At 43.7% G+C, this 21,047-nt stretch overlaps 1 protein-coding gene across 8 annotated transcripts in view; it reads right to left on the minus strand.

Annotated features, from left to right (window-relative positions):
• The window catches only part of UGGT1 (UDP-glucose glycoprotein glucosyltransferase 1), a 104,592-nt gene that overhangs the window by 69,176 nt on the left and 14,369 nt on the right, over positions 1 to 21,047 (minus strand). For all 8 annotated transcript variants that reach the window (XR_006274352.1, XM_043492587.1, XM_043492585.1 and 5 more), the window contains exons 3-9: positions 18,490 to 18,569; positions 17,766 to 17,896; positions 15,048 to 15,160; positions 11,213 to 11,387; positions 9,540 to 9,636; positions 1,900 to 1,978; positions 1,498 to 1,598 (exon numbers count right to left, since the gene is read on the minus strand). Coding sequence is in view for 7 of the 8 variants with exons in the window: in XM_043492587.1 (XP_043348522.1) it covers positions 1,498 to 1,598; positions 1,900 to 1,978; positions 9,540 to 9,636; positions 11,213 to 11,387; positions 15,048 to 15,160; positions 17,766 to 17,896; positions 18,490 to 18,569 (776 nt within the window). In the remaining variant the exon portion in view is untranslated. The remainder of the gene's footprint in view (positions 1 to 1,497; positions 1,599 to 1,899; positions 1,979 to 9,539; positions 9,637 to 11,212; positions 11,388 to 15,047; positions 15,161 to 17,765; positions 17,897 to 18,489; positions 18,570 to 21,047) is intronic.

A 21,047-nucleotide genomic window follows, 5' to 3' on the forward strand; every position in this document is an offset into this window, starting at 1 on the left:
TTCATGGATATAGGAACCCTTCAAAAGGGGCCTTACAATAACATGATTTAAGTAGATATTTCATTGCATATTTATCATCATCATTTTGCTCCAACTTTCTGAAATAGTTCATGATTTCAGTTCTTTTCCAGGAGCATTGGTATAGCAGGTTCTGTGCAACTAGAATATTATACATGCAATAGCCTTAGCTATTGCTTTTTCAGGGGCCCTCAGCATCCCTCTCACAGGCCTGTTTAACAAACTACAACTATTCTTGGGACTGAAGCACAGAGCAGAATATGGAAAAGCTTTTGAAATATGGATCAAACAGGGGAGGGAAAATGAAAAGCACACTTGATGTATTTTGCAGGAACTCTAAATTAGTTTAGATTTTGTGACAGCAGAAGGAAAAGAAAATGGTGAATATAAAAAAAAAAAGTTGAGTTGAAAAGCCCAGGAAACTTTTATGCTACAACAACAAGGTGTTTGCATTTGGCTACATTGGTGGTATTTTTTTCCTCTTTTTTAAAAACTTAAAACTATTGACTTGGCATCTTGTACAATATGACAGCAACATAAATATACAGGATTTTTCTGCTGACCACAATGAAAATTGAGAGCAGTGCTAAGAAACTTGCAGGATTGGAGTCCTACATTCCTTCCTTCCTTCCTATGAGTTATCTATATTCCTCCCTAGAAAAGAGACTATAATGGGAATTGAAGGTACTTCATTCACATCACATAGGAATGAGCCCTTAGGCCCCAATCCTGCAAACACTATGTACATCCTTAACTCTACCTATGGGAGTAGTCCCATTGTAGACCGTGAGATTATTTAACTTTACTAATGTAAGCAAACGCCTAAGCAGTGGCAGCATCAGGGCATTAAAGAGTAAAGTAGTCCAAGGTGAGGGCAAAGAAAACTTTGACCTCAGAACATAGGTGCTGAAATGCCCTCCAGCTTGAAGGGGTTTCCATCATATACAGGGTTTACAGTTTGGCTCTCAGCACCCCTACTATAAGAATGGTTCCAGCACCCCTGCCTCAGGATGATGATCATCATCATCATCATCTTGAGTTTAGTTCTTCACTGGCTTGGAGAAAACAGAACCTTCTGAGATAGGGTGGGGCCATGACAAAAGATGTTAATCAATTTTCCTCACTCTCTTTTCTATACTTTGCAGATACTATAAGCTTGCACCCTACACTTCCAGAAGATATGCCAGGGTGCTGAACATCAAGAGTGTTTGAGTACCAACAATGTAGTCATTGTGTAGAAGGAAAACTTAATGGATCCCTCAGTTGGTATGGAAACTTACTAAAACTACTTCTATTACTACTTCCCAAGAAGGTTTAAATTGAAAGCTGCTGGACATATTAAGAATTTCGTTAAGGTCTCCCTCGAGAATACCCTCCTATAAGCAAATATCACTTGCATGGAGAGACCATACAAGGGACATTTTTACATAAATTTCATTTCAATACAACTAGGAAGAAGCTTTTCCACATATCTATTACCTTGTAACTGCCATACTTTTAAAGGTGCCATTTCATTGGTGCTTTCAATAAGATGCTTTCTAAGCTCCTTCAGTTCTTCCTTCAAGTCAGGATACAACTGCCTGAAAGGAAAAAAAACAAAAAAACAAAACAAAACAAAAAACAACAAAAACCAGACCTTCCTTAGGGCCAGATCAGTGAAACTGTAGCTAATCCAAAGAAATTAGCACACCAAAAATGTCTGCATCTGCCATTACACATAGTTTCTGCTCTCTTATGACCTTTAGGCTATTTGAGTGCATTGCTAAAACTCTTCAACTCTAACTGCCTGCCTACATTGTTTTGGGGTTTGTTTGGTTATTTTTGCAAAAAGAAAGTAGGTTTTATCATGCTAAAATGGATTTTTACCAAAGAATGTCTTACCTTAGCTTTCCAAAGAGAAATCCTTGCACTTCATCAATAGGATCATTTTCACCTATCATTGTAGCATTCACCTCTGTACCTATAAATACAAGGCAACACTACTATTACAGCTTTATTCAGAAGATAGTTTCTTACATATACTCTTTTGTTAGTTTTACATAATAGCAGTAAGCAGTAATGATGCACCCTTACTTTGAGATCTACAAATAAGTGATGTGTACTTTACAAAAAATGGGTAAGCAGCGTCTCCATATTTTACAGATGGGGCAAACGAGGACAAAAGACCGTTACTCACCGTTGTAACTGTTCTTTGAGATGTGTTGCTCATACCCATTCCAATTAGGTGTGGGCGTGCCACGTGCACGATCGTCAGAAGATTTTTACCCCAGCAACACTCGGTGGGTCAGCTGAGGCACCCCTTGCAGTAGCGCCTTCATGGCACTGGATGTATGCCCCAGCCGACCCAGCGCTCCCTTAGTTCCTTCTTGTCGGCTATTCCGACAGAGGGGAAGGAGGGCGGGTTTGGCATGGATATGAGCAACACACCTTCAAGGTATCCATGCCAAAGCCGCCCTCCTTCCCCTCTGTCAGAGTAGCCGACAAGAAGGAACTAAGGGAGCGCTGGGTCGGCTGGGGCATACATCCAGTGCCATGAAGGCGCCGCTCCAACCCACCGAGTGTTGCTGGGGTAAAAATCTTCCGACGATCGTGCGTGTGGCGCGCACACACACCTAATTGGAATGGATATGAGCAACACATCTCGAAGAACAACCGTTACAAAGATGAGTAACCGTCTTTTCTTCAAGTGCTTGCTCATATTGATTCCAATTAGGTAACTCCCAAGCCTTACCTAGGCGGTGGGGTTGGAGTGAGATGTCGTGAAGTGAAGGACCGCTGAACCAAATGCAGCATCACCCCTGGACCGCTGAATTATCGTATAGTGGACAGCGAAGGTATGTACCGATGACCAAGTTGCTGCCCTACATATCTCCTGTATGGGTACACATGTGCTAGGAAAGCAGAAGATAAAGCCTGAGCCCGCGTGGAGTGGGCGGTAAGGTAAGGTGCGTAGTTGGGACACCAGCCAAGTCATAGCATGCACAGATGCATGATGTGATCCAGAATGAGATGCGCTGGGAGGAGACCGGAAGGCCCTTCATCCGGTCTGCCACAGCAACAAACAGCTGCAACGTTTTCCTAAAAGGTTTCATTCGCTCGATGTAGAAGGCGAGGGCCCTGCGAACATCCAAGGAATGCAGCTGTTGTTCACGTCAAGAGGCGTGTGGCTTCGGGTAGAAGACAGGGAGGAAGATGTCCTGGATGAGATGGAAGGCAGACACCACCTTATTGAGGAAGGCTGGGTGGGGTCGCAGCTGTACCTTGTCCTTATGGAACACCGTATATGGCGGTTCCGATGTGAGTGCCCTGAGCTCAGAGACACTCTTCGCAGAAGTGATAGCTACAAGGAAGGCTGTCTTCCAGGAAAGCTACAGGAGCGAGCAGGTGGCCATCGGCTCGAACGGGGCAGCCATGAGTTTGGGGAGGACCAGGTTAAGATCCCACGTAGGGACCAGTTGTTGAATTCGTGGGAACAAGTGTTCCAACCCCTTGAGAAATCTGCTGACCATGGGATTGGAGAAGACTGAATGCCTGTTTTCGCCCGGGTGGAAAGCTGAAATAGCTGCAAGGATGATATTGAAATATCTGATGGATGATATTGCCAAGCCCTGCTGTTTTCAGGACAGGAGGTAGTCCAAGATGGTAGGTACAGATGCCTGTAGCGGGGTCATACGACTCTGAGTGCACCAGCAGGAAAACGCTTCCACTTGGCTAAGTACATGGACCTGGTAGAGGGCTTCCTACTACCCAAGAGGACCTGCTGTACCAAGCAAGAGCAGCACAGCTCAGATTGAGTTAGCCATGCAGCATCCACGCTGTGAGGTGGAGAGATTGCAGGTCGGAATGACAGAGTCATCTGTGTTCCTGAGTGATCAGGTCTGGCCATAGCGGGAGTGGAATTGAAGTGTCCACCGACAGCTTTAGGAGAGTGGTATACCAGTGCTGCCTGGGTCACGCCGGGGTGACCAAAATCAGACGGGCTCTGTCCCTGCGCAGCTTGAGCAGGACCCTGTGGACTAGTGGGAATAAAGGGAAGGCGTAGCACAGCTGATCCTTCCACTGTATGAGGAAGGCATTTGACAGGGAACCCAGAGAGCATCCTTGTAGAGAGCAGAACACTTGGCATTTCCGATTCTAGTGAGAGATGAATAGGTCTATCGAGGAAAGCCCCACTTCAGGAAGACAGGGTGGATGATGTCAGGGCAAACCAACCACTCGCGAGTCTGAAATGATCTGCTGAGGTGGTCGGCTAAAGTGTTCTGGACTCCTGGGAGAAACGACGCCACCAGATGGATCGAGTGGGCTATACAGAATTCCCACAGACGAGTGGCCTCCTGGCAGAGGGGGGACGACTGGGCTCCCCTTGCTTGTTGATGTAAAATATGGCCGTTGTGTTGTCTGTGAGGACTGCAACACAATGGCCTTGAACGCGCTCTCAGAATGCCTGACATGCCAGGCGCACAGCTCTGAGTTCCCGTACGTTGATGTGCTGGGATAACTCTCCTGTCGACCATAGCCCGTGTACGGAGGACCCCGAGGTGGGCTCCCCATCCCATGGATGAAGCATCCGTGACTAGGGACACGGAGGACTGCGGGGCGTGAAATGGCACCCCTTCACACACTGATTTGGGGTCCAGCCACCAGTCAAGAGAGTCTATCCCTGGCAGGACAGTAACCACCATGCTCAAGCTGTCCCGACCTGGGCGGTATACTGTTGATAGCCAGGCTTGGAGTGGACGTAGCTGCAGCCTGGCATGCATGGTCACATATGTGCAACAGGCCATACGTCCCAGGAGGCATAGGCATGTTTTCACGGTCAAGGTTGGGAAGTTTTACAGGCTGCGGACGATGTTCACCAGGGATTGGAAGCGTGCTTCTGGCAGAAGTGCTCTGGCTAGGCCTGAGTCTAAGACTGCTCCTATGAATTCTATCCTCTGGGTTGATACCAGAGTAGATTTCACGACATTGAGAAGGAGGCCCAGTCGATTTAACGTGTTCATGGTGAACTGGACATGAGACTGCACCTGATCCCTGGAGCGGCCCCGAATAAGCCAATCGTCAAGGTATGGGAACACTTGGATCTGCTGTTGATGAAGGGAGGCAGCCACAACAGCCATGCACTTGGTAAACACCCTTGGAGCCGTAGAAAGGCCAAAAGGAAGGATGGTGAATTGAAAGTGCTGTTGATTGACCACAGAGCAAAGGAAGCGTCTGTGCGCTGGGTAGATCGCAATGTGGAAGTACGCGTCCTTCATGTAGAGGGCGGCATACCAGTCTCCAGGATCTAAGGAAGGAATAATGATCCCTAGAGAGACCATGCGGAATTTCAACTTTACCATGAATTTGTTGAATCTGCGTAGGTCCAGGATGGGCTGAAATCCGCCCTTGGCCTTGGGGGATTAGGAAGTAGCGGGAATAAAAACCTCTGCCCCTTGACTCTCTTAGAACCTCCTCTATCGCCCCCACAGCTAGGAGTGATTGGACCTCCTTGTAGAAGGAGGTGCTTTGAGAAGGGTCCCTGAGGAGGAACGGGGTAGGAGTGTGGGGAAAAAAGCAAATTGAAGGAAGTAACCCCTTTCCACTTTGCGAAGAACCCAACAGTCTGATGTTATGTGAGACCACGCACGGAGGAAATGGGAGAGATGATCTTGGAAAGGCAGGGAAGGATCCTGAATGGAGACTGATGCTCCGTCCTTGGGCACACCTTCGAAAGTTCTGCTTAGGCCTAGCCGATGGCTTGTGACAGCCCTGGCCTTGGCTGGCTTGGTGGCCAGTTTGTCTTTTTCTACCACCTCGGCCGCATCTTCTAAAGAAGTCCTGTCTTGGCCGAGGGGGAGGGTAGGACCTCTGAGGCTGCGGTCTAAAGGGCCTTCTCTGCGTTACTGGGGTATGCATTCCCAGAGAGCTCATAATAGTTCGAGTCCTTCAGACTCTGCAGCCTTGAGTCTGTTTTGTCTGAGAATAGGTCCTGGCCATCAAAGGGTAGGTTGTGGAGGGTCTGCTACAACTCTGGTGGTAAGGCAGAGACCTGCAGCCATGAGATGCGGCGCATGGCTATGCCTGAGGCCAGGGTCCTAGCCTCCGAGTCCAGAGAGGCTTGCAGGGAAGTTCTGGCCACCTTCTTGCCCTCCTCCACTAGAGCCCCAAATTCCTCTCTGGACTCCTGTGGAACCAACTCTTTGAATTTCTCCATACAGCGCCACGAATTATCGTATCTGCTCAGGAGTGCCTGCTGGTTGGCCACCCTGAGCTGCAAGCATCCGGCCGAGTACACCTTGTGCCCAGAAAAGTCTAGGCGTCTAGCATCCTTTGATTTGGGCGCCGGGGCCTGCTGACTATGCCATTCCTTCTCATTGACCGAAGCCACGACAAGGCAACACGATTGGGGGTGCTGTAGAGGTACTCGTACTCCTTTGAGGGGACAAAGTACTTCCTTTCCACCCCCTTGGCTGTAGGTGGAAGAGAGGCTGGCAATTGTCAGATTGTCTTGGCATTGGCCTGTATAGTCCATATGACTGGGAGGGCCACCCTGGACGGTGCCTCCGCAGACAGAATGTCGACCACCACGTCCTCTTCCTCCACCACCTCCTCTACCTGGAGGTTCATATTGCGCACCACCCTGCGGAGCAGCTTCTGGTGGGCGCGGAGGTCCATAGGGCCCAAAACCGTAGTCCCTGCCACTGCCTCATCAGGCGAGGATGAGGAAAATACCCCCGGGACTAAGGGATCCTGCGTGGAGTCCTCATGTGGAGGAACTTGTTGCCCAAGGTCCACCACGCTAGGGGCGTGGGCTTGCGTTGGCACTGGAGCAGTCCCCTCAGAACCCCCCGGGGGGTAGGGGGCGAGACACAGTGGCCTCCGGTATTCGGGACTCCGAAGGGGCGGAATGGGAAGCCCTTGGGCCTGATGGTATGCCCAGGGGGTCCAAAAAGACCACTGTGGAGGTCCTTGGCCCAGGTCCTGGCCTTCGTCCAGCCATTGTCCTTGCCCTGGTCCTGGGTGTGATGGCCACCTTGTGAGCGTGATGACATGGAGGAGGAGCGAGACGGCCAAGACCATGCCGAACGTGTCAGCGCAGAGTCCCCCAGCGCTGTACAGTGCTGTGGTCCAGTGGCAAGATGTAGAATGGTACCGAGATGGAGATCGGTGCCTACGGTCATATTGGTACTGGGAGCCTGATCTGGATTTCAACGGTGACCTTCGATGAGACCAGCACCGGGACTGGCTCTGGGTCAAGCGCCACTCTGATTGGTACTGGGAGCGGTGCCGAGAGTCCGATCAGTACCGGCTGTACCGCGATTTGGAGCTTCGCGAGCCAGAGCGGCGTTGCGAGTACGACCAGCACCGAGAACGGGATCGCTGCCAGGACTGCAAGCGACGCTGTGAAAGGTGCCAGGACCAAGATCGTGACCGGGACCTGTGCTGCCCTGCTTCACTTGGCAATGGCGGTCATATCAGGGACGGTTTTCCCTTCGACGGCACCGCCCGCACCAGAGGTGCCGCTGGCTGCAGGTGAGTTGGCTCTATGAGTGCGATCAAGTCCCGCATTGAAAACTGGAAATAGAAGCCAATTCTTGTGACACCCAGCCCCGTGATCAGTTCACTAAACCACAGCTGCCATGAGTATCTAGCAAAACGTTCATTAAAAAAGTAAACCAGCTAAAAACAGGATGCTGTATTAGCTGCCAAATACAAGAAACAGAGGGTCAGAAGTGAATCTGGAAATTACACTCCTCTGCCCAAGGGATGTTAAGAGCTCCAAAGGAGAGCACAGGCTGTATGTTAACTGTAGAGATGACTCAGCAATAGTAGGAAAAAAAGGGGGTTGGATCAGAAAAAGAAAAATAGAGGAGCAGTGGAATTCACTAGCATAGCAGGATTTTTCAGTGTAACAGAGATATTCAATACTACAAAATACTCTATTATTTATTATTAATGAAAATAACGTGTATATATTGACTAACACAAAAGCATCTTCCCACAGATTCAGTTTTATCCAGAATGAGCGGGTTTTCTGTCTAAAAAAAAAAAAGGGGGGGGGGGATTCCCTCCCTTGGGGTTGTGAAAACAGCTTCTGTTCCATAAACCAATACACAAAGGTCTTGCTGAAGTTGTAATGATACATTAATGAAATTGCTCACACGCTAATGCAACAAGAATAAAAGCTTCCTAAATTGAAATTAATCAGATGCTCCAGTATGCCAGTTATTCTCAAAATGATAATTAACTAATAATTTAGGCTAAAAAAAGGCATTTGAATTAAATCTGCTCAATCTAGAATAATTTGAGGGATAATTTTTTTACACTGCAAAGTATTTTATTGTAAGAACCTCAGAGAGAATATTGACAAAGTACACAATCAGACAGCAGCAGAGAACCCCCCCCCGAAAAAAAGGGTAAATATAGAAAAGTACTGTGTTAAATGTGAACTACTAAAAATGTAAAGGGAAAGCTTAAAAGAAGATTTGACAAGGTAGGGAAACTTTCTGTGCTTGTTTCATTTAAATTAAGATGGTTAAAAGTAGCATTTTTCTTCTGCATGGTGAAGTTTCAAAGTTCTATTATGTCAATGTTTAGTTGTAAATGTTTGAAAGAACAACCATAATGTTTTGTTCGTGGTTACGAATATTTCAGAGTTAAGAACAACCTCCATTTCTGAGGTGTTTGTAAGTTTAGGGTTCTACTGTATTTAGAAAAAGGTCACACTGCAAACCCTAAAACATCTCGCATAAAGTATAAGTTTTGTTCTACTCAACAATTATCTATATTTATTCTGGATGAAAGGAAATTTATTTAAATACAGTATGGCTACTGCTATCTTTCTACTGAGTTTATCGCCATATAGGTTGAAACAGTAACAAAATTAATTTCAAAGTATATATGTGATCAAGTCAATGCTAATATTTTAAAACAAATTAGGAGAGCAGGACTTGCTTTTGATGGTAGCTATTTCTTTTTAAAAATCCAGAAGTATCGGATGTCTGCTAAATGGACACAAAAATAAAATTATTAAATGCAATTCTATAAAATACATATATACACATGAACTTAATATGCAGTTTAGCCAGTCTGTGTCAGATTTCCAGAAATGGGGATTGCCCCTAGTTTTGCTCCAGAGATGGCAGGAGGGGCAAAACTAATTTCAATTATTTTAGTCTCCATCTCCCTGGATGGCTTGGAAAGCTGAAGGAGGAACCATACTATGCTCTGGACAGGGGTAAATAAGAAGCAATGTCTTGGTGGTGCACAACAGTAATCTATCTAATCAAAGAATGGCTCTGAAGAAAGTAAACCTGCTCCCAAAATTCAAGGAGGAGGACAACAACACGGAGAGTAGGAAGGAAGAGATTGTGGCTCTTCAGAGCTCAGACAGGTAAGAGAGCACCATCTCCCGCCCTCTGGGAGAAAAGCTATTCATGTGAAAAAAAAATATATATATATATATATATATATATAAAAAACCATTTTATTACAACTCAAATTATTTGTATATAAAATTCTTATTTTAAGTAGGAATTCACCTTTCACCTGGGTATCATCCTTGGCCTTATATTCTGTGCTTTTAATAGCCAGTTCCACACCATAGCCAGACAGGTAGACTTTTTCTTTACTTGGATTCTGGAAGAAAAGGTAAAAAAGCAACAGCACATAGCATGTCTTTGTATGGATGTATAACACACTAAGCTAGTGTTTCCCATAGCAAAATAGCTCGTAGTGCCATGTATTTAAAGGGATTGGAGTGCCAGAGCATGAATGTCTGTCATTTTAGGATTCAGACACAACTTGTACAGTATAAAATACATAAGTAGCAGCCCCAGAATGAGTTATTTTGCAGGAGTACAACATAATCGTTTAATGTCTTATTATAGTCCTACTAGGCTCTTTGCAGTTAGTCTAGCTGAAGACGACGACAAAGAATCATAGGAAAGAGCAGATCACACTAGGCCTGGTGAATGGTTCTGTGATGGAATCCCTTGCTGCATCCAAAATAAAGCTTGTGAATACCGAATAGAACCAAACAAAAAATGATGCTGCATAAGCCAATATTTGAGCCAACTGTAGATGGATACATTTATTTAATCAAAATGAACAGCAAGGGAGAAAAAAGTGGTTCTTTTTTGCTGGGAAGCAAGGGAATGAAAATACTCCAGCCTCCAGCATTCACTGAATGGTATATAAGGAATACCACAGAAATGATCAAACCAATTAACACTTCAGGACAGGAGACGATATATTTTTGTTTCATGATTTTAAGATGACACCTCTGAGCACTTCATAAAAAGTCTAACACCATATTATAATAAAATGGCTTTATAACCAAGGCCCAGAATTAAGCATTTTATGCAAAGAATGGGAATTCTGTCACATGGAATTGTGTGTTATTTTTAAAAATAAAAGGGTGGTATACAGCCTTATTATTTTTGCTATGTCTCACTGAAAGTACAAATATCACTAAAGCTGAGCTAACTGATGCCTTTTCACATATAGCAAATTTGGTTGTCAGTCCAAGTACTACATTTATGGCTTTTATCAACACTATCACACCATCAGGAAGAGAAACTAAACAGATCAAAACTCTTGTAAGCCACTAAAAATGTACAATTAAACATCCATTCTACAATTATTCCTTTTGAGATCCAGTATATAAAGTAAATTTGGGGTCCCCCCCTCCAGATTGATGGGATGGCGGGAGAAACAAGAGCAAATCACAGTAGGACTGGTGAATGGTTCAGCAATGGAATTCAATCCTATTCCAAATAAAAGGAATGGCCTCCATTCCGAAAATACCTCTCACTCTTTACCCACCCAGCTTATGCTACAAATGTTTTGTGCTTCACCACACCCATGCAAATATTGGATAATAAAAGGAACTCTTTCTTAAACATTTAAATGATAAAGTAATTTTCATAATTTGATTGAATAGATATGTCAGAATCCAGGAATGCAGTCTGAATATTCAGTTTAATGCAAATAAAATATTCCTCTAACAGGAAACATGGGCCTAGATTTTCAAAACGAGTGCCTAAAATCAGCATCCTATATCGAGATTTACACCTCTCAAAAGTTAGGCCACTTATTTAAGTATCTGAGTGTGGATGTCAGAGCCTCCCTTAGGCACCCATTTTTTAAAGTCTTAGCAAGGAGGTTCTTGCTAATTCCAAAGAAATTGGTTCAAAATAGTATCAGTACTTACAGCAACATAGTGTCTGAGGATGTAAGCGATTTCTCCTGCACTGGCTTTTGAAACAAGCAGGTTGTGGAATTTGGAAAACTCCTCAGTGCCAATCTCAGCATAGAGTATGACAACAGGACTTTCTGGGTTTGACAGGGGGAATCTGTGATCTCCTTTGAACAAAAAAGGCTTCAGCCTAAGAACAAACATCAAGAATTAAAATGTGGTGGTTTTAACATGCACTTGAAAGAGGAAACTGAGCAAGATGCATCAAAATCTCTTTTCCCTCCCTGTGTAACCACCAGGTGTCTTTTCAAAAAGGACAGGGTCTCAGACTATTCTCAATTCATTATTAAGCTTGTCAGTCATTCGTGTGCGATGGCAAAACTTTGATAAAATGAAAAAAACAGGTTCTGGATGGCGGGGGTTGGAAAGCACCCAACCATGATCCTTATATAAATGAGCAACAATGTTTTCAATAAACTCTATTTATTGGGGCATGAGTCCTATCTCAAAAATAAAATAAGCTAAACACAACAGACATTAAAGAGACATTTCCAACCTCCTATAGGTTTAATTTTTCTGTTCTGTATTCTTGTGTGTATTTTCTTCTCTTCTTTTCAAATCTTGCCCCAATATAAGGTTCAAAATATTCCCAAATGGGATTTACCAACAGAATGCATCGGCAGTGCAGTGAATGAGCAAGATGATGCTATGCACCTACACATGAACCAGAAGTAAAATATGCCAACCTTTATGTTTACAAAAAATCAAGCTGCAAAACAGAGAAAGAGGAACCCGAAGACAGATTGTAGTTTAAAAAGAAAAGGAGTACTTGTGGCACCTTAGAGACTAACAAATTTATTAGAGCATAAGCTTTCGTGAGCTACAGCTCACTTCATCGGATGCATTTGGTGGAAAAAACAGAGGAGAGCTCTCCTCTGTTTTTTCCACCAAATGCATCCGATGAAGTGAGCTGTAGCTCACGAAAGCTTATGCTCTAATAAATTTGTTAGTCTCTAAGGTGCCACAAGTACTCCTTTTCTTTTTGCGAATACAGACTAACACGGCTGCTACTCTGAAATTGTAGTTTAAGTTTCTAAGATGTTATTACTTTTTGTAAAGTCCCTCACTTTTTAGTTTTGTTACCAAGATTTACTGCCAATTTCAACGCAATTATTTCCTTGCATAATCCTGTTAGTTATTATGGAAAATAAATTTAAGATTACTATTGTGTGCCATTTTAAAATATTTGAATGAAAATAAAATAAAGCTGAGACTCATGTATTTGTCAGCATAAACTCTGAGTTTTTGTTGTCCTAGTCTTAAAAATGTGGAACACTTACAACAGAACGACTCTCAGAAATAGTTCGTAAGCACTCTGCTGTCCAGAATTTTGCTGTTCATGGAAAATGACAATATGGTATCACTGACTCTAAATTTAGATATTTGTACTATAAATACTAAAGTATTTTACATGTTCAAAGGATTAGTGTCTTACTATACCAGAGGTTTCAAACACGCGGCCCGCGGGGTTATTTTCTGCAGCCCGCCAGCTCCCCACAGCCCCCCTAGCATTTACCTAGAGTGGCACACACCAGGGGCAGGGCAGGCTCCCTCCCTGCCTGCCTGCCCTGCCCCCAAGCCGCTCCAGGAAGCAGCCAGGACCTGTGGGGAGGAGGGGCGGGGGACACAGGGATCTGTGTGTTGCCCTGGCTGCGCCTCCAGGTACCTCCCCAAAAGCTCCCATTGGCTGGGAACAGGGAACCATGGCCAATTGGAGCTTTGGGGGAGGTACCTATAGGATCAGTCAGGGCAACACACAGACCTCATTGTCTCCCCCACCTCCAGGTCCCGGCCGCTTCCGGGAGCAGCAAGGGGACAGGGAAGGCAGGCACAGAGCCTGCCCTGCCCCCGGTGCATGCCAGACCGGACTCGCCCCCCGAACCCTTCCTGCAGCCGAACCCCCTGCCCTGAGCCCCCTGCTGCAGCCTGTACCCCGACCCCCTGCCCTAAGCCCTCTGCCGCAGCCTGCACCCCTCCTGCACCCCAACCCCCTGAACCCCTCCTGCATCCCCTCGGGGCAGGGAAGGGGTGGGAAGAGGCACGGCAGGGGCAGGGGGGTGGTCAGTGGTGCAGACCTCGGGCCAGTGTACTAGTCCTCATGTGGCCCTCGTGGTCATTTGGGTTTGAGACCTCTGTACTATACGAACACATCAATGTCCTAGGAACACAGGAACCACATCCAGATTTTGGAGTGGTCGGAGAGTTCATAGTCCTCCACAGTTAGACACAGGTTGCAGCGGAGGGCTTAATAAACGTGAGAACTTTGTTAAGTGAGTTCTCTAGTTGCTGCTTAAAGCATGGCTCTGTATTTGTCCTCACACTACACAGATGCGACCATTGGTGTGCATATACTCCACTATCCTTCCTCCAACAGGGGTCAGCACCATAGTGCAGAGGAAGACATAAACCCTCATAATGGACAGTTATGCAGTCGGGATTACCTGGGGGAAGTTTCTGCCTAAACGCAGGCAATTTTTGACCAGAACATTATCTCATACATTTTTGTACTGCCAGCAATCAACTCCACAACTGATTAATTTCGAGCAACATTCAGGCAGACCCTGTGTAGTAACATTGTGCAGTCCAACCATGTTCCTCTTAAGACAACTTCTGTCCAGCAATCCAAATAAAGAATCCTCTCTGTTTATTACACCCAAATTCTGTTCCTTCTCACACTACAACTTTTATTCATTAATTTAACTGTGGCTCTTCTGATTATTCATATTAAATAACTGATTACTGTTTTTAATCCTAAAATGTTTGCCCTCAATAATATCCAGCAGCAGCAAATTCCAAAGATTAATAATGTTGTGAAACAGAGAATTGTCACATGCGGGTGAGCAAGCAGCTGACTCCAATTAAGCAGTCCTCTCAGAGGCTGCTGGGAGTAGGAGGGGCCTTGCCCTATATAAACCAGGCCCAGCTCATTCCAAGGAGAAAGATGAATAAAGCAGCTCTCAAGAAGATGCAGGGGAGGAGAGGAAGAATACTTAGCGGGGGAAACAGCTCCAGAAAAGGGGCAAACACCTTGGGATAACAATTCTATGTTTAGGGAGAACGAGGCACCAACTGCGGCCTACCTCCCTAGAAAACTTTGGACTTGCTCTAAAGGTAAGAGAACTATGGGGAGAAAGCACTAAAAGCTTTCAGTGTAAATGAGGATAAACTAATACTTATAAAACAGTGCATTACTACTACACTATCTCTGGCTCTATATTCCCCTCCCGCCACTCCCCTTTGTCTGCATTGGTCACATCATCCTGGCACACCAGAAATAGCTTGGTGACAAATGCATATTGGAGGAGTGGGGAGAGGAACTACCAGTTTTAGAAGTGTGGTCTTTTATTTTTGATTTTTCCTTTGCTCTCATTTTAAGAAAGGAGACACGGGAGCATCTGACTGACCTCTTCTTAACCTGTCATTAACTTTTATATCTTTATTATGTCAGCTCTTCCTTATCTCTTTAAGTTTCCCTGACCTTTTTTAAACTCTTTACATGGACATTTTTAAGTATTACTGCTGCCCTTCTACAGACCTTTTCCACTTCTGCCATTTCCTTTTAGAACATCATTACTTTACGGTACAATTTTTGAGAATGAGAAGGATGAGACAATTATTCCTGACTGGCTTAACACCAAAGAATAAATTGCAAATGTGTTTACTATTCTGCCTAAGAAAGGGCAAATATAGTCAGGAAACAGAGTATGTAGAAAGTAGGAATTCAATAAAATTTCCCCACTTAAGTCTAACAAAGTTACAGTTTGGGCTAGATCTTATATAAAAAGACTACCTTTCTGAAGCTGTTTGTAAAAGGATTTCGAGGGTGTCAAAATCACAAGTCGTCTTCCCATGCACAGCAAAAAATGAATTACAACCCACTGGTGGAGGTTCGTCTGCTGCTATCTGTATTAAAATATCTGTGTTACAATATAGTTTGTAAAATTTTCTTAGAACAAAGATAACAGAAATCACATTACAAAATGAAACTGAAAATAGGACTTTTAGGCGATAACATTGGGCTCCCAACCAAGGAGCGCAAGGTGATGTACAACTCCCAGTACTAATGTAATTAAAAGCTACCTGCTAAACAAACAAAAATAAAGCAAGAACAATGAACACTTAAATTTCATGAATGATTTGGTTTGCAGACAGTATTTACAATGATAGGGCTTTTTACCTCCCAACTTCAAAATTGTTTTATTTTACTTATGTAACTACACAGAACACTATGCATACCACAAAATTCCTTACAATTAAACACCAAAAAGTCAATCTCTCTAAACATGAACACATCAAATCATTCAAGATGAAAAGAAAAACCGCCTCAGAAAGGAACACAAGTCTGCATTTACTAAAATAAAGTACTTTACAGAATGGTGCATATTATTTAACGAACTATAAAATGTACTAGATCTGTAAATAAAGGTCAAAGAATACAATTTCCATTTAAGGATTCTGTTGACTCCAGTTCCACATGCATGGGATAATATCTTTAGAATCCCACAACAGAACTATTGAACTAGTAAGTTTATGATGTCACAGATGCCATGGAAATGAAACCGAATTAAATATACAAATAGAACAACTCTGATTAAGGTTGCTACAGCCTGGTCTACACTACGGGGTTAGATCGAATTTAGCCACATTAGATTGATTTAAAAATGACTGCGTCCACACAACCAACCGCGTTCCGTCGGCCTAAAGGGCTCTTAAAATAGACTTCTGTACTCCTCGCTGACTATGGGAGTAGCGCTAAAAATTGACCTTGCTGGGTCGAATTTTGGGTAGTGCAGACGCAAATAGACAGTACTGGCCTCCAGGAGCTATCCCAGAATGCTCCATTGTGGCCGCTCTGGACAGCACTTTGAACTCCGATGCGCTAGCCAGGTACACAGGAAAAGTCCTGGGGAACTTTTGAATTTCATTCCGTTTGGTCAGCATGGCAAACTCAGCAGCACAGGTGACCATGCAGTCCCCCCAGAATCTTAGAGCGTAGAATGTTTCTACACTCCTCCTATCATCTTCATCCCTGAGGTTATCGCAGATTGGAAGGTGAAAAAAAACGCACTCGCAATGACGTTTTCTGAGCTCAGGCAGTCCTCCCACACTGATAGGGCACAGCTTAATGCATGGAGGCATTCAGTGGCAGAGGCCAGGAAAAAATTAAGTGAGCTCAAAGAGCGGAGGCAGGACACAATGTTGAGGCTAATGGGGGAGCAAACTGATGTGATGAACCATCTGTTGGAGCTGCAGGAAAGCCAACAAGAGCACAGACCCCCGCTGCATCCACTGTATAACCACCTCCCCTCCTCCCAATGTTCCATAGCCTCCTCACCCAGGCGCCCAAGAACGCGGTGAGGGAGGCTCCAGGCACCCAACCACTTCACTCCAGAGGATGGCCCAAGCAACAGAAGGCTGTCATTCAAACAGTTTAATTTTTAGTATAACTACAATAAGCAATATGGCCTTGTCCTTCCCTCCTCCCCCACCCCACCCGGGCTACCTTGTCAGCCAGCAGCACCCAGGAGACGTACGGTGATTGTGAGCTGAGCGGGCTTCATGCTTGCCATGGCATGGCGTCTGCACGGGTAACCCAGGAAAAAAAAAGGCAGAAAACAATTCTCTGCCATTGCTTTCATGGAGGGAGGGAGGCCTGATGACATGTACTCAAAACCACCGGCGACAATGGTTTTTGCCCCATCGGGCATTGGGAGCTTAACCCAGAAGTCCAATGGGCAGCAGAGACTGTGGGAACTGTGGGATAGCTACCCACAGTGCACCGCTCTAAGTCGATGCTAGCCACAGTAATGAGGATGCACTCCGCCAGCTTAATGCGCTTAGTGTGGACATATGCAATTGACTGTATAAAATCAGTTTCTAAAAATCTACTTCCTTAAAATCGACCTAATTTCATAGTGTAGACATACCCTTAGAGGCAACTATATGCTTATCTACCCCATTACTTACAAAGCCCAAATATTTAAAAAGGAATTAGATGCCAAAATCAAAAGGAAAAAACCCTGAGTCACAGTTAAGTTTGTGCTGTGATAAAAATATTTCTATATACGTAAGAATAGTAACGATACGAGTATTGTAAAATGTATCTTTGAGGCCTTACAGGGAGACTTCTGGCAAAACAGTGAAGATTTACATATTTCTCAAGTAAAAGCAAGCAGAAAATTTTAAAAATGTTAAGCCATCTGAAAGAAGCTGAACAAGATACAAACTCCTTTTCCCCTCTTCAGATCTCCATTCATTTCACATCAAAATATTTAAAGTTGTTTAATTACTTTTGAAGTATAAAAGTACTTCTTATTTTTCCCAAACAAGCAAGGGTTTGACTATGACATGGAATGGAGGCCTTTACTAGTTTGAAAACAAGTGTCAAACTACTTCATTTTTGTTATCTGAGCCACAAACTTAATATCTGTAGGTAGCTGAAGTAGCTACTTCCTTCCCGGATCTATGAAACACAGTCATTGGATGGCTTCCATTGCTTTGTACTAACCTGCTGAAAGGCTTGAATCGTAGCAGAGTAGGAACGTAAAGACAGGGAAAACTTCAACAAGTTCTGCTGCAGTGGTGACAGATTCTGGCAGGCTGCTTTCAGCATTGCATGGTAAGAGGAATAATTAGTACCTACAAAGCCAGAGCACAAGCAATTAACCTCCATGTAAGACTACTAGAGAAAAGGGCCATTTAACTGAAAATCATGGATTTTCACAATAACCTATACTATGAAAAGTGCATGGGACCATTATGTAGTTAAAACCTGAAATAATAAGGGCCAATCTCACTAAACGATATGAAGCATTACTCCTGTCTTTTTTAGAGCCCAGTTCTACAGTTGGATCTGCACTGAGTTCATGTAACTTTAGATGCAACTGCAGGATCAGGGCCTAAACATGAGGAGTATGGGAATAGTTAAAAGTTGTCAGCTACTTACTAATTACAAAATGACTTTTACCAACAAACACAAAAGGAAAGAAAATATTTACAATATTTTCTTGTCATGGCACAACCTGACAAATCAGTTTTAGCACATATAGATTGGCTTTAATCAACTGGCTGTTTGATTGCCCTGTTCAGGTCACAGTTCCCATCACAATCTCAGTCATATAGATAGTTTATGTTCCATTTCTCTGTGACTGCATGCATTGTAAAACATTTTTGCTTACTTTTCATCTATGCTGATTAATATTAAGCGAGGAAAAGGGTTTACAGAATCTTACCAACATGATCTGATCTAATTTCTTGACTGGCCTCGACAAAAGTCCAGAATTTCTCTTGACCTTCTTCTGCTAAAAATTCACTGCACAGAGAGGGGGAAAATCTTCAGGAGAACTTGTTTTATGAAGTTTACCTTAAATTACAGTGCTTTATGAAATTGTTAGCTTTTACAGCACATTTAATCCCTAGCATATGTCTGCCCATATAAGAAAAACAAACATTACTAGGAAGGAAGCTAGAAATAGCAAGATTGCTGCAAGTAAGGCTGATTGATAGAATTGTGTAGAGCAGTGGTTCTCAACTAGGGGTATGCATACCCCTGGGGATATGCAGAGGTTTTCCAGGGGGTAGGTACTCAACTCATCTAGATCAGTGTTTCTCAACCTCGTGGCTGCAGCCCCGGGGGGGAAGGGTGTCACGGAATGGTCTTAGGGGGACTGCAAGTGCAGAGTCGGCATTAGGAGATGGCATGCAGGGCAAATGCCCAGGGCCCCCATTAAGCTAAGTTACACTCTTCAGCCCGCCGCCTGGGGCTTGGGCTTCAGACAAGGCTCACAAGTGAAAAACAGGCTCAAGTATCACACTGAAATGTAAATACAATATTTATATTCCAATTGATTTATATTAGAATGATAAAAGTGAGTCGGCAATTTTTCAGTAATACTGTCCTGTGACACTTTGTATTTTTATGTCTGATTTTCTAAGTAAGTGGTTTTTAAGTGAGGTGAAACTTGGGGTATGCAAGACAAATCAGATTCTTGAAAGGGGTACAGTAGTCTGAAAAGGTTGAGAACCACTGGTGTAGAGGATGCCTGTAAAGCACTTATAATTCCCTCACAATCATATGCACTAAAATGCACAAGTATATATAACTTCAGGTTTCAGTCTATCCCTTTTATGTCTGAGCTAGCAATATTTGTGGGGAAAACCATTTATACAGTGAATTACAGGACATTTTTATGTGAATGTTTCGTGGTTTTATTTTAAAAAAATCTCCCCTATTTCAATAGCCCTGTAACCATTCCGAACAGTCACGATCAATAAAGTAGCTAGATTTTTCTAATATGAAAAGTTTTAAATGCTCCAAACACCAGGGGTTTGTTTATTTTGACTATGAAATCAAGTAGCAACAGGATAAGATAAAGAGCAAGTTAACCAGGATAGCAATTTGTGTCCAAGTTTCAATCTATTTTGAGCTAATCCTGATTTGAACTTGGAGAACAATTGTGCAGCAAATTACTATACCAGTTTCAGTAAATCAAACTGGAGGGAGGATTCAGCACTATAGTTTCACCCACATTCACATTACTCCTTAGCTCAATGCAGAAGCCTGCTCATCAAACACTTAAGATATAATGATCATTTATCATGAAGGTGTTCATTAGTGTTTGAAATATTTTTTTTTGGTTTGGTCTGTTTCCCACTTAATCTCTTATCTCAAGGGGAGGCCTATGCTTAAAACACTGCCACTGTAGCGCTTCAGTGAAGACACTACCTATGCTGACAGGAGGGCTTCTCCTGTCAGCTTAGATACTCCATCTCTGTGAGAGGCAGGAACTATGTCAACGAGAGAAGTCCTCCCGTCAACATAGCACTGCCTACACCCAGGGTTAGGTCAGTTTAACTGCGTCACTCAGGGGTGTGGATTTTTCCAACGTAGTTATACTGACCTAATTTCCTACTGTAGATGTGGTGTAAATGTGGCCTTTTGTATAAGTGGTGTCATGCAGACATCACATAGTTCAGGCTCATCTGTACCTTTCGAGATATCTGTCTCTCTCCATGAACATGCTTTCTAAAGCTTTGTCTACACTGGAACCTGAATGACAAAACTCTTCTTCAGGGGTGTGGAGAAAAACAAAACAAAAACAAAAAAAACCCACACACACACACCCCCCCTACCTGTGAACGGCAAAACTTTGGCCAATGAAAAGCACCATTGTGAACAGAGCTCTCTCCTGCAGACAAAGCTACTGCCACTTGTTGGGGATGGAAGTTTTGTCGGCAGAAAAGAGTTCTCTCTCTCGCCTGTCGCCAAACAGCGGCTACACTGCATGCCTTTTAGTGGCACGACTGTTGCGGTACAGCTGTGTCGCTAAATGGTGTGTAGTGTAGACATAGCCCTAGTGACAGGCCCAGCACCTGCTCTTAGAGTGGAATCTCATTTCACCTTTCTCCCCTCCCCCCTACTTTAGATGGGCTCCTGGTTATGGCACCCTGTTTACCAACCAGGCCAAACTGGTTTTGATGTCAGCAGAAGACTTTCCTTCAGAAGCTATGATCAGTATAAAAATGCAAGGACACCAGACTGCTTCTTCAAAACATACTAAATCAATGGCAGCAGGGATCATTTTCCACTCTATTTTTAGCAGCCCGAATAGCAAACTGTGTCTAAAACAAACTCTTAAATACTTATTTAGGAATCTACCTTCAGGTACCATGTTTTAAAAAAAGAATCTTGGCCTGAAAATCAGGAACAGCTTCCTGACAAGAGACCTATTAAGCTGTAGAATAATCTATCAAGGTTCCAATTCTGATGATTCCATTAAATCTTAAAGTG

The sequence above is a fragment of the Dermochelys coriacea genome, chromosome 9 (assembly GCF_009764565.3).
Source record: "Dermochelys coriacea isolate rDerCor1 chromosome 9, rDerCor1.pri.v4, whole genome shotgun sequence".
Classification (NCBI taxonomy): domain Eukaryota; kingdom Metazoa; phylum Chordata; order Testudines; family Dermochelyidae; genus Dermochelys; species Dermochelys coriacea.